This window comes from Chinchilla lanigera, unplaced genomic scaffold (assembly GCF_000276665.1).
Source record: "Chinchilla lanigera isolate Chin_1 unplaced genomic scaffold, ChiLan1.0 scaffold00057, whole genome shotgun sequence".
NCBI classification, from domain to species: Eukaryota; Metazoa; Chordata; class Mammalia; order Rodentia; family Chinchillidae; genus Chinchilla; species Chinchilla lanigera.
The window spans coordinates 12,780,993-12,793,978 of NW_004955458.1; the positions used below are offsets into that span (position 1 = coordinate 12,780,993).

Here is a 12,986-nt window from a genome sequence, read left to right on the forward strand (position 1 = left end):
CATTCTCAAAATGTTGGCTTTTGTGGTATATTTACTATTATTCTATCAAATGAATTTCATTTGACATTACCTTGTATTTTCTTCCTGCTCTGACATAGGTGCAAAAGACCACTGGCATTCAACTATGCAAATGTTAAGTTTAGCCAAGCATGGTGGTGCATGCCTGTAATTCCAGCACTCAGGAGGCTGAGGCAGGAGGATTGCTGCAAGTCTGAGGCCAGCCTGGGCTACAAAGTGAGCTTGAGGCCAGCCTGAACTGCATAGCGAGACCCTGTCTCAAAAAGACAATCAATCAATCAATAAATGTTAGAAGTTTCTTCTTGTAAGCAAGCCTTTCAGACCTGGTCTTGGCCATCCTGGCTGTCTGACAGGCCCCTGGGGACAGTCCTGGCCTCTGCGTGGTATAAGTACGGAGCAGGCACTTCTCATCCCTGAACATTTTCTTATATCACTGGCCTGTACCTGTTGCAGTGGTGTTTTTATCTGATGGCCAATACAGGACAAAAGAATTACATTTTGTGCCTAACATAAATTTGAATCACTCTCAGGTGGTGCCAGAAGCTACTTAGCTAGTAAAATTAGCCATCTGCCAAATAGCTGCATATCAATTGTAGTATTTATAAATTTGGCAATTCCTTAAGATCTTTTTTTTTTTTTTAATTTTAAAGAGTAAAAGAAGGATAACATAATAATAGGGGGGACTTAGCAAATTACAGACAAAATGGTAGGAAATTATCAATGGTTATTGTTTTACATATTGTTATCTACAAAATAGTTTCTCAGGAAAACAAATAGACAAATAATAGTGAGTTAGAGACAAAAGAGGTAGGAGATTATCAAGAGTGGTTGTACTATACTTTGGTATCTTCAAAGTGGCTTCTAAAGAAAATAAATAGAGCTATACATGAGTGACCTATTGAAAAATCATTAACTATTCTCAATGGTTGTTGTAGGAAACACATAATAAACATACATCCATTTATGAAATAGGATAGGCATATTACAAACTTTACACAGTTATGGATAGATTAGTAGGAAAATATCAATGGCTGCTGTAGTACATGGTGGTATCTTCAAAGTGGTTTCTCAGGACTTAAGATCTCTTTGTCCCTCCAATTTTATTCTGTAGCTAGCACTTCACTAGTCCAACTACCCATCATCAGTGTCACCACCAGTACATTTTGGACGTTGCAATCAAGTCATTTATAGCCAGTTACTCACTCTTCTTCATCCCCTAAAAATCAGATCCCAAATATATGGATCTAAAGTTTGAAAACATCCAAATCTCTTAAGCAAAAGTATAGTGCTGTGCGACTCATGTAGCATGTGGACCAGGGGGAAAAGATACATTAATGTGACAGCAGAGACAGTCAAAACCACGTTTCCACCTCAGTTTCAACTGTAGTCCATGCTCCTGACTAGTCACTGCCACTAACGATCACGGACGACACTTTTTCCTTCTCGTCAACCAGCCCATTCATTTGGATACCGAGAATAGAACTCAGGACCTTGTGCTTGCCAGACAGGTGTTTGTGCCACTGAGCTATATCCCCAGCTGACCAGCCCATTCTTAACAAAGTGTTACCTAGGAAAATCCAGTCTGGTTTAGGTTCAGAGGTTTGAGGAGGGGTCTAGAAACCATTTCTCTAATTTATTTTTACTCTGATCCTGAGTCCACATCAATCTAATCCATCATGGGTTGAAGCAAGTATTCTATCCCCAAATTACCTTGACAACTTAACAAATTATCCCCAAATTTTCTTGACAACTTTATGCATTCTTGACAGACAGAATGGCACGATAAGAAGTAGACTATCTGACTTGGAATTCCAGATCTCCTCGCTTTAGTGATATAACTTGTGTGCTTCAGTTGAATAGAGAATGCTCATACTAAACTCAAAGGATTGCTGGGTGGTTTAAATGAATAAATACTTTAAACAGTTTTAATGATTGTATTCTTAAATATTTTAAGATTTTGTTCTTTAAATACAAAACATTATATTCAATTCCTAATGTGATTCAGGTCAATATATTTCCAAAAATGATTTGGTGCTTGGCTTGAGCTCCACCTGGTGGTTCTAAGGTAATTCTCTGCATAACATTAGTCAAGTAAAAAGATCACAAATTTCAAAAAGATAAGCTATTTGTATAAAAGATTAAAGGACTGTGCTGTACTTTTCAATTTATTAATCTTGAAGAAGAAAGTGGAAAGGTTATCACATCCCTGAACTAGGCTTGGAATGCCAGTCTAAGTCTTCTGCCAAAATCCGAGAGGGGACAAATCCTGATGCCACTGCAGCTGACGAACTCAGCGCCCTAGACCTAGTCTGAATACAACGAAAAGCAATTTCTGTTCAGTAGCCACTGTTCAAAAGACCCTGACACTCAAGAACATGATTCCCAAGAACGTTTAGGGGTAGTGATTTGTCAACTTTTAAATTAAATCCAAATTTCATGATTAGACCAAATTCGGTGGACGTCCTAACATCACAGAGGGGCCTTGAGGAGAGCACGAAGCTTTTTCCACTGGAGCCGAGTTAACCGGCCACACAAAATGTGAGTGAGTACCTGGCAGCATCTCTCACTTCAATTAAAAAAAAACCCAGTTAGAAAACACCGGCCAACAATGCCAAAATTTAAACGAGTGTCAAGTGTGTAACATCATTAATGTAGACGGTTCCTGCGATGAAATAAGGTAATGTTAGTGTTGTCAGCGGCTTAGATGGTAACATTTTATTTCACGAATAAACATTTACGTACCTGCATTTTCCTCACAAAAGCTACTGTTACAACTATACTAAGACAGACCACAAACGACATCTTTCAAATCACATCTTGTCTTTGGAAGGGCGGGGAATCAACTTCAGGGCCTCGTGCATGCCAGGCAAGACCCTGCAGCTGAGCGACATCCCTAAATTTTTCTTAGCTTTTTTTCAGAAAATGTAGTAAAATTATTCACTAACTTTTCAATACGCTATTGAGTACACTGAGGAAAACTTTTATGCTAAAATTATTTCAAGACTTTATCGGCAGTAAATTTTATAGACTGCAGTCTCCTACAGGATTTGCTTTATCTTGATTATCTGTATCGTGCCCGAGTCTAGCAGTGTTTGTGTGGTAGTTTGTAACCTCATGGCCAAGGGACTCTCTTCTAATTCATTTCACCTGTGCTTGGTTTTCCTGTCCAGTTGATATCCTGTTCTGAGCAGATACACAGCTCTCAGCTCCATAAGGCTGGATACTTTGTTTTGACCCATCTCTCTCACGCTAGAGAAAATTCCTGGCACCTGGTAGATATTTAATAAATATATTTCAGCAAATTTCGCACTTCACAGAGAATGCTGAATTTAGATAGCATAATTACACTTAAATGAATGAAACTAACAAAGCACAAGACAGATTTAACTATGACCACAGTGGTTACAGAAGTTGTTTTGTTTTTGGTGTTTGGACGGCGTCACTTTGTAGTACAAGCTGGCCTCAAGCTCAGTGACCCTCCTGCCTCAGCAGGGATTACGAGCATGTGCCACCACGCTCAGCCACAGAGGTGTCTTAGTACTCACCTTTAATCTGTTCCAGGAGACAACTAGTACCGAAAACAAGTATCAAAGTATTTTAGCTGGGAAGAATATGGAGTCAGAAAGTCTTCAACATCAACATTTGTAATTTGTGTGTTGAACACTGGAGCAAAATTTTCCTATCAAAATGTGTCCCAATACCAACAATCTTCAAAGCAGCTGAGCACCAAGGTAGGACTGTAATTTCACTGTAGTAACAGCATTCCCAATAGCATAGTATTTCTCAGAAAACTAGTATTAGAGAGTCAAAGCAGAGTCTCTTTAGTGCTAGATCGCTTCATAAAACTCTATTTCTATTAAGCTGACACTTCCTGTCCATCTTTGAAAATAGAGCATTTCCCACAAAAACGTTTTAAAAACCATCACCTGAAGAAACAGATTCTGAGGAAGTCTCTGGGAAATGCTGCATATTATTTTAGGCTACACAATGTTAAAACTAAAGAATATTAGTTTCCAAGAAAAAGATATTCTAATTTCCTAAAAAAAAAAAAAAAAAAAAACAACAACAACACTGTTTGGTATGTTAGCATTCTACCCGAATTTTAACTGGGAAGTCTGGTGTTCTCTAGTACTAGAAAAAATTCAAGAATATATACATATAAAAGATCAAACTTTACAATCTACACACAAAATATCTTTTATTTTGATTTATACAAAATCAAAACTCTGAACAAGTACTGCTTATGAGATCTACTGTTGCATTTTTAAATGATGGGACTATATAACAGCCTTTAAAAAATGAGTTCACTTGAATTTTTGTCAGTACAACATTACGTTAGTGACTGTAATTACCAAGTTGTATGAAAAGTTACAACCACGTTAATGCTTCACAGGATTTGATGTCTGATATAAGACCTGAATATTGATCAACTTCAAACTAAAGTATCAATACAGCTTTTATCCAATGAAAATACTTTATTCAAATACTTTACTCAAATATTCAAATACTTTATTCTTTTCCCAAAACAAACCAATTATTCTGAGTTTGAAGCGAAGAAAAAAGGCCAAGTTAAAATATGAACAGAAACAGCTTTCATTCAGGGGGAGCTGAAATCAGTAGATACTTTCTGATCAAGCATCTGTCCCACACGGCAAGTTAGGGTCAGGGTCTACCAGGCCAAACCCTTTGCTGCCTTCGCTGCTTTTGCTTTGCTTTTCCCTTTTCTTCTCTCTCGCTTCGCCTTCAACCTTTTTCTCTGCCTCTGGTTCATCCATACCGGGTACTGGCCATTCTGATCTAGAAGAGTCTTTTTGCTTCTCTTTATTTCGGTCTCCATTTTCATGTCATCTAAATTAAAAAAACAAAACAGGAAAGACTACTTAACATTCATGTTTGAAAAACCAATCCTGTGAAGGCCCTTGAGTACATCAAGAACTGTCGGTACGGTAGTTTAAAACTACAAAGATAAAAACCCTGGTCTGTGGAATGGTCTTTGTCACTACAAACTTCTTATGGCAAACTCAATGCAATAGACGATGCTATCTTGTTTTCCTACAACCGTGAAAGATCTAGAAAAAAGTTTGTGCAGTAACTAAGGACACCGTCTGTTGACTCAGGGAGAAATTTAATGAAGAATGTTGTCCAACTGTCCTTTGCAATAACAGTTAAACAGGAAACATTTAGGACACAGTATGGCTTAGTTAACGCATCAGTGGGTAACATATGGCTCTGAACACATGACTTATAAGGGCATCTCTCATGCTGATTCCTGGAGAGAAATCAGATAGCGGAGGCAACGAGAGATACACTCATGCTTTGCATGGGCAGGACTCAGAAGTGAATAAACTAATTAGAAATGACTATTTCTTATGAACTTGAACTAAATTTTTAAAACTGTATTTTTATTCTTTCTGTAGTGGTTCTTGAACCCAAAGCCTTATACATTCTAAGCAAGCATTCTACCACTGAGCTATACCCTCAGTCCTTTTAATTATTTTGAGAAAGGATCTTGCTAAGCTCTCAAACTGGCCCTGAACTTGTGATCCTGCCGTCGCAAGCCTTGAGTAGCTAGGATTATAGGCATGTGCCGTCATGCCTGGCTTAATTGGAATTACATTCTAATGGACTCAGAATGAATTCCAAGTGAACTGGGTGGCATGGTCAGCAGCAAGGGTGTGATGAGAGATGAGCAGACAACAGAAGAAAGAGCCTGACACCCGCCGAGGCTGCCGTACACATACCTAGACAACACCTACTGACCTAGTCCTACTGACAGGGAATTTGGCGGAAAGGCCTGTGCAACCGTGCTGTGCCATACCTATGACCAACCTCATCTACTGGGAAGGGACATGCCCAGAAGAACCTTCCCTGGGACCTAACCATGACATATAAGATCTCCTCCTACCTTTTCCACCTGACCTAAACAGTGTGTAACAGCCACTTAGTTACAAATTGTTGAGTAATTTACAAACTGTTGATTATTTTAGGCGTTCTAGTTACTGGGGATATCATGGTCCATAAAAGCTCCTTGCCCTCGTGGAATTTATAACATTCCGTCAAGGGAAGAATAACAAAGGAAAAAGAAAACTTCAGTGTATGCTAAGTGGTTTTTAGAGATGTACTGGAACCAGAGCGGACTTCAGTAAGACGCGCTGGCTCTGAAAGCACAGGGAAATAAAATGAGGTTTTAAGCATGCAAGTGATGTAAGTGGATTTATATTCTAAAAGATCACACTGACCAAATGCAGAAGATAAAGCAGAAGACAGAAGCAAAACGGTTATTCTCAATGGCCTATGTAAGAACAGATAGTCATCTGGGTTGCGGTAAAAGGAGGAAAGCAGAAGAAAAATGGAGATTGCTCCTATAAGCTTAGGAGAGTAAGATTTGCTCATAGAGAACATATGGAAGATAAAGCAAAGAGGGAACAAGGATGACTACAGGTTTATGGCTTAAGAAGTTCGTCAGGAAGCTCCAAGAGTAGAAACAAGGTGAAACATGAACCTGTGGGCAGAATAAGGAACCATGCTGAAAACAGACAAATGGGACCTTCAGCCTCATCCTCACTTAGCTCTTGAAATACACCAAGGATGAGGGTATCCAGATATTCCCCAGGCAAGAGATGAGAGAACTCCTCTCTGAGGATAATGAAAAAAGAAGAGACAGATCCTAATATAGGCAATCTGCCAACGAAACATCGTAAGAGAACATTCTATAGGTGCCCCTGTTGATATAACCTCCCACCCCCTCCCCATACACACATCCTCACCTCCTCTGGCTTCCCATCATTTTGGTGCTTCAAGTAATATAAATAATGATTACTGATCACTAGACATCTGAGAAAAACCTCTATTATGAAAAATAGAGACAAAAATAAGGAATGAGGCTGGCCGCAGTGCTGCACACCTGTAATCCCAATACTCGGAAGACTTGACACAGGAGTTCAAAGCTAGCCTAGGCTACATAACGAGTTAAACTTAAGCCTCGACCAGAGACAAAGAACAAACAAATGAAAGACACGGAAGGGCAAGAACAAAGGGAGAAAAATCCAGGACAAAAAACTGACACTGCAGAAAGTAGATAAAGGTTTCAAAAACAAACTGCAAGGATGGGGATGTGGCTCAGTGGTAGAGTTCTTACTTGCATGCACAAGGCTCTGGGTTTGATTCCCAGCACCACAAAGAAAAAAATATGTAAGTAATAACCTCAGGTCAGAGAAGATATGTAACCATTAAGGACAGGAGGTTATAAAAAAAAGAAACGATAAAAGGGAGAAAAAACTTTTGGAAGTAAAATAGTAAAAATAAGTAACACAAAACTTAGTGAAGTTGAGAAAATCAAGAGTATAACAAAAAGAAAAAAAAGGGAGAAAAAAAGAAAATCAGAGAATCAATCCAAGAGACCCAGGGATGCATGAGCATATGGCGTCCAGAATTTACAAGGAATGCCTACAACCAAACAAAAGAGAGACAACCTAATTTTAAAATCAGCCAAAGGACTTGAATAGATTTTTCTCTGAAGAAAATAAAGCCAGTAAGTACATGAAAAAATCTTCAACATCACTACGTTGTAGGGACAATGCAAATCAGTCACAAGACACTCCTTTATACCGAGGAGAACGGCTATAATAAAAATAGCATGGAAAATAAGCATTAGTAAGGGTGTGAAGAAACCAGAATCCTACACTGCTAGAAGAAATGTAAAATGGTGTAGCTGATGGCGAAAATGGTAAACAAAGAATTAGCATATGACCCATCTACTCCATTTATTACTATATGCTCAGAAGAACTGAGAACAGGTATTCAAGCAAAAACTTGTACAAAAATGTTCACAGCAGCACGGTTCACAATTCCGAAGTTGCTCCCAAATGCCTATAAATTAATGAATGGATAAATAAAATGTGATACATATAATGGCCTATTTTCAACCTTTAAAAGGAGGTACTGATAAACACTACAATGTGGGTAAACTTCCAAAACATTATGCTAAGTAAAAAAAGTGAGGCACAAAAGGCTGCATATTACAGTATAAGATTAATTTAAGACCCGTGCAAAATAAACAAACCCAAGAGACAAAAAGGACATTAGCAACTGGCAGAGAGTAGGGGCTGGAGGAAGATGGAGGCTGTTTAGTAGGCAGGGTTTCCGTTCAGGGTGAAGAAAATGTTTTGGAACTAGAGGTGATGGCTGTGTAACACGGTGAACATGCTAAATGGCACTGAATGGTACACAATACTTTTATATGAATTTGCCTCAACAACAATAAAAAATACAGTGAATGGGCAGGGGTGTCATGGATGTGAAGAAAGGAGGACACAAAGCAAAAGCAAGTGTTTCAAAAGTTTCAAGGACTAAAATAAAGCAGACTGAGAGCAACATGAATTCAACGAAGAAATTTTTCTTTCTTTTTCTGACATGGGACATCTCAGAAGACACACTGCTGAGAATGACCCACCACAAGAAACTGATAAAGACACGTGTAATTACAGCCCTTGAGAATGCAAGAGAAGACTCAACATAGGTGGAGAAACAGGCCTCTGAGAGACTAATAAAAGAGGGAAAACAGACCACACACTCAAATTCTGATAAAGAGCAGTCATGGAAAGATGACACTATGTGTATTGATTTTGCCTCTAATTTTTAAAGGAACCAAATTTAAGAGATGTTTTTGTAATTTTTAGTGGAATGAGATGAGAGATGGAATAGAAAAATTCTAAAAGAGTCATTTTGAAAAATGGAAAAGCAAACTTCTAGAACTGGAAGGTCAAAGAATACTGTTCTCTTCTTTGACCATGTAACACCAAATAAATGTACATCTATTTTAAGACCCTGAGTGTTGTGAACCCTTAATTTAGCTTCCTGCCAAACTGACACATTAGGATGTGAAAACTAGGAAGACTTTTCCTCTGCTGAAACCAGCACAGTATACTGCCTCCAAATGAGGAGTATGACTAAGATACAAAGTCCTTAGAGTCTGACAAAATCAAATACGATGGAACTGAGATTTTCAGGGTGATAAGTGCACAGGACTTACAGAATGGAAACTAGACCTTGCAAAGAATAAAATCACCTCTATCTGCCTAGACTGAATTGTGTACCCTTCTAATCAGGGCATGTTTAGGTTTGTCTATTCCTGATACTCAGGCTATCATGAAGACCCTTCTGAATAATCCAATACGTTCCTAGTCAAATGAACTGGACTTTAAATAGTTTAGTACAGACTCTCTTGTAGCACTATGTGCCTTCAAGGAATAAATAAATGCACACTGTTGGTGTGTAGAGGAGAAGATGTGGAGATGGATCGAGGACAATCAAAAAAGGAAAAGAAATCACAACATTGATAAAATTGCATTTTTTTAAATGAAGCACGTAAAATTACCTTTTTCATCAGGATTCACCACATACTCCATTTTCTCCCGGCACTGTTTGGGCACCACAACAGTTGCAATCTCTTCAACATCTTTCATTAGAACATCACAGTCTACTTTGAGAATACTTTTAAGTCTGTTGAGCTCCTTTGGGGCATTCTTTTTTCTCTTTTCAGCACGCATTTTTCTTTTCCACTTACTCCGTAAACTTTTAGCCATGTTTTACCTGGCAGTTAACAAAAACACATACCCAAAAGTAAATTATTTATTATAATAAAAGGCAAATCCTTGGAAATCATGCCTTTACAATACAGGAATACATAGAGGGTGAACTCTTCACTGTGTTCAAGATTTAGGGTGAGTTAATGCGCCACTCATGTGAGATCAACGCGGCACGTGTGGCCATTAAATAACAAGAACGCCAAATTAAACTCCCCTGGGCAATGACAAACGACACTGCACCAATTCTGAAAGCTACTCAGTTTACTTATAAGGTCCTGAAATATCATTTCCCTCAGAATGCAAGGACTGTCATCACCTCATATTTATGTAAAAGTTTACAATTTACAAAATAATTTTTACAAAATCATTTACTGCGCTGTTCCTCATTATTCACCCACTCAAGCCAAGCCAGCTACCTTAAATGTATCTACTTCCATTCCTGCCTTCTCTCTACCTCCTAGTCCCAGCCCTGAATCCTTCACGAAGTGGTTAGTGTGAACAGTGCCGTTCTTAAAAAATTTTAATGCCTTCTCCTCTAATATATTCCGACTTACAAGGCTGAGATCTGTCCTCTGCCTCCTTCGACTCTGTCTCACACTCTACCCGCCTCATTCCCCCCGCATTACATCTGTCAGAAGTCCAACTATGTTTACTTCCGCGTCGCGGCATTTGCTGTTCCTGTGCCTGGAAACTGCTCTTCCCAAGGACTGCCGCCTCTTGCAGCACCTCAGAAAGTACACTGCTGACCCCTGCAAGCTACCCGCCGCTTACTATGTGTTACAACCTGGCGCCACGGCGTCACCCTCGATGGACTGTGCACTGCACGAAGGCAGAGATTAAAGAGCTCTTGCTCCCTGTTGGATCCCTTGGTGCACAGCGCTTTGCATAAGGAATAAACATCCGTTGCCTGGGTGACCATAGTTTGAACCCGCTCAATCACAAAACTCCGTGTCCCTGTCTAAAAAGACCCAAACCCTGCGCGAAGTGCTGCAGTAAACAAGTCTGAGGAGCGAAGTTAATCTTAGCGGGGCTGAGTGACAAGGGCCGGCTCCACTCTACACCTCCCAAGCGTAAGCCACAGGGAACCATCAAACCATCAGAGTCCCGCATCTTCAAACCCGAGGTCAAACTTGCCCGAAGGGGAATCAGGGCTGGAGAGGAACTTCTCCATGAGTGGCAGGGGCGAGCCCCAAATCCCAAGTCCCAGTGAAACTCACCCGAGAAACGCTACAGCACGCTCACCGCAAAGACCCCACGCCGACCGGAAGTTCCCACACTTCCGCTTTCCGGCCCTGCCGGGCGCAAGGCATGCCGGAAGCCAGTGCGTCAGAGACGCCTTGAGAGGCGGGGTCTCTGGGAGTCGGTTGCCTGGGCGCCTTTCGCCGTGTGGTGCCAGGGATAGAGCTAAGGGCATCACGTGTGCTAGGAAAGTAGTGTACCATGAGCCACACTCCTAGGCTTCAGACCACGCAATTCTGTGTTGTATTCTTGGTTCCAACACTTGTGAATGAGACAGATGAATACTGAATGTCTTAGATCTTGGGTTTCATTGATCCTTTATAGGTGATGAGAGCTGTAGAAATGGTAGCCCTTTTTCCATACTGTAGTTTTAAAAATATAGATAGCCGGGGCTATTTGCAAACAGGGTCTTCTAGAGATTTAAATATACACTAAAAAACAAGAAAAGAATTGTCTTTAGTGATGGCGTAGTAAATTTCTTTCTGGCTGATGGTAAAGAGATTTCTTTGTGACACAACTTGTGATTACTTTTTCTTCTTTAAATGCGTGTCCTTTAAGAAACCATAATATAAAAATCACTGAATTCAGAATATTGCACTTTTAAAAAACAGGCTGAGAAATTCATAACATGAGCTATTTTTTTTAAAGGAAGAACATTTGGGAAGCCTCAGCTCTTCGAATGGCAGCTTACGTCCTTATAGAGCAAGTGAATTTCTATTTTATAAGTTACCCTTGTACCTAGACTTTCAAATTAGAATGCAGCCACTTATCCCCAAACAGTGTATATATACATATATATTGCATTTTAAATTAGAAAACGTTCTTTCAGATACTCCAAATTGACTACATCAAGCTTAATATACTAGGCCAAAACTTTCCACCAGAAAACTTGGCACCAACTAAAAAAACCACTTAACTATTATGAAAACGTCACAGTATTAAAATAAATGCCACAAACTCAACATTACAAATACCTTTAAAAGCTGAAACATGAGCCAATTATTGAAAAAAAAATTTTCCCTTTGTCCCTCACCAGTTTGTATGAAAGTACTGTAGTTCTAACACAATTAGCTAAATGATCTTGGTATACTTCTTTTGAATTTTTCTTTTGGCCTTAATATATGTAAAATCCTTAGTCTACTCATTCATACCTTCCAGAATATACTCTGTAGCAGGCACCTTGCTGAATATACAAAGGTCATGGAAACCAAATGACTGTATTTGGAAAACTTTAACCCTGGTTTAAAGGTCCCTTCTTCACAGAGCTGGAAGTAACTGATGAAACTAGAGGTACACTTAAAAAAAAAACTGATCACCTATCTAAAAGCCCTTCAAGCCTACTAGCACCAGCCAGTGGGTGAGGCCCCTGGGGCCAGTCCTCTCCATGGAATCTGTGATGTGCACAAGTGACTTAATAAGGAACAGGAAGATTTCTGGAATTCAGGTGGTGACCCTGTATTACGAATTCCCTAGATGGAGACTTCAGAGCTCAAGTCTCTCAAAGCTGTACAAAAGACAAAAGTAGTACTTGCTCCAAAAAGCCTGTGACTAGCTGTTGACATCACTAATCCTCAGAACTACATTTAAGTGGATACAAGCCAGGCCTGAGGCCTGCAAAGAAAAAGGTGGGTACACGACTCACTGCACCGCTTTTCCCAAATGATAGAAGTTTTCAGATTCTTATTTTCTCTCCTTTTCCTTCTAGCCTTCATTTTGTTCTGTGCACACAGAGCTGCCTGTTGCCCAAGTCCTGCTAATTCCACTTTTCAAAATACTTCCCAGATCTTTAATAGTTACACCTTTACTTCATATATAAAAAAAAAATTGAAGTTATAATGCCCTATGTCCTGTAATTCTCTTCTCAGGATACTTTCTCCCTACTTATGTACACTCTCATGCCTACACACAGCAGGACACATACAAAGATGTACAAAGCAGCACTGATTAAAAGAGTAGCCATCCAAAATTCACTGGCTGAAAAATGTACATAATTGTGGTTCATTTATAAAGTGCAGTATTTATACCAGTACTTTTCAAACATTTTGATCCTGGGTCCCTTTACAGCTAACAGTTATAATACATATCAAAAAGTAAAACATAATTTTTTGGAGATTTAAGTAATCAAAAAGGATAAACATGTTA

General features: G+C 39.3%; 1 protein-coding gene across 4 annotated transcripts; it reads right to left on the minus strand.

Annotated features, from left to right (window-relative positions):
* Positions 1 to 4,201: 4,201 nt before the first annotated feature.
* On the minus strand, positions 4,202 to 10,926 carry Llph (LLP homolog, long-term synaptic facilitation (Aplysia)). Of its 4 annotated transcripts, none has more exons than XM_005397450.2 (3): positions 10,823 to 10,926; positions 9,395 to 9,609; positions 4,202 to 4,866 (listed from the first exon to the last, which is right to left on the minus strand). In XM_005397450.2, exons 2-3 carry the CDS (start codon positions 9,600 to 9,602, stop codon positions 4,688 to 4,690), a joined length of 387 nt encoding a protein of 128 aa, XP_005397507.1. In that variant the 5' UTR covers positions 9,603 to 9,609; positions 10,823 to 10,926; the 3' UTR covers positions 4,202 to 4,687. The 4 variants fall into 4 exon arrangements, with proteins under 4 accessions (XP_005397507.1, XP_005397506.1, XP_005397508.1 ...); XM_005397449.2 differs by having other exon boundaries at positions 9,395 to 9,613; positions 10,823 to 10,923; XM_005397451.2 differs by lacking the exon at positions 10,823 to 10,926 and adding an exon at positions 10,741 to 10,818 and having other exon boundaries at positions 9,395 to 9,614.
* Between the last annotated feature and the right edge of the window lie 2,060 nt (positions 10,927 to 12,986).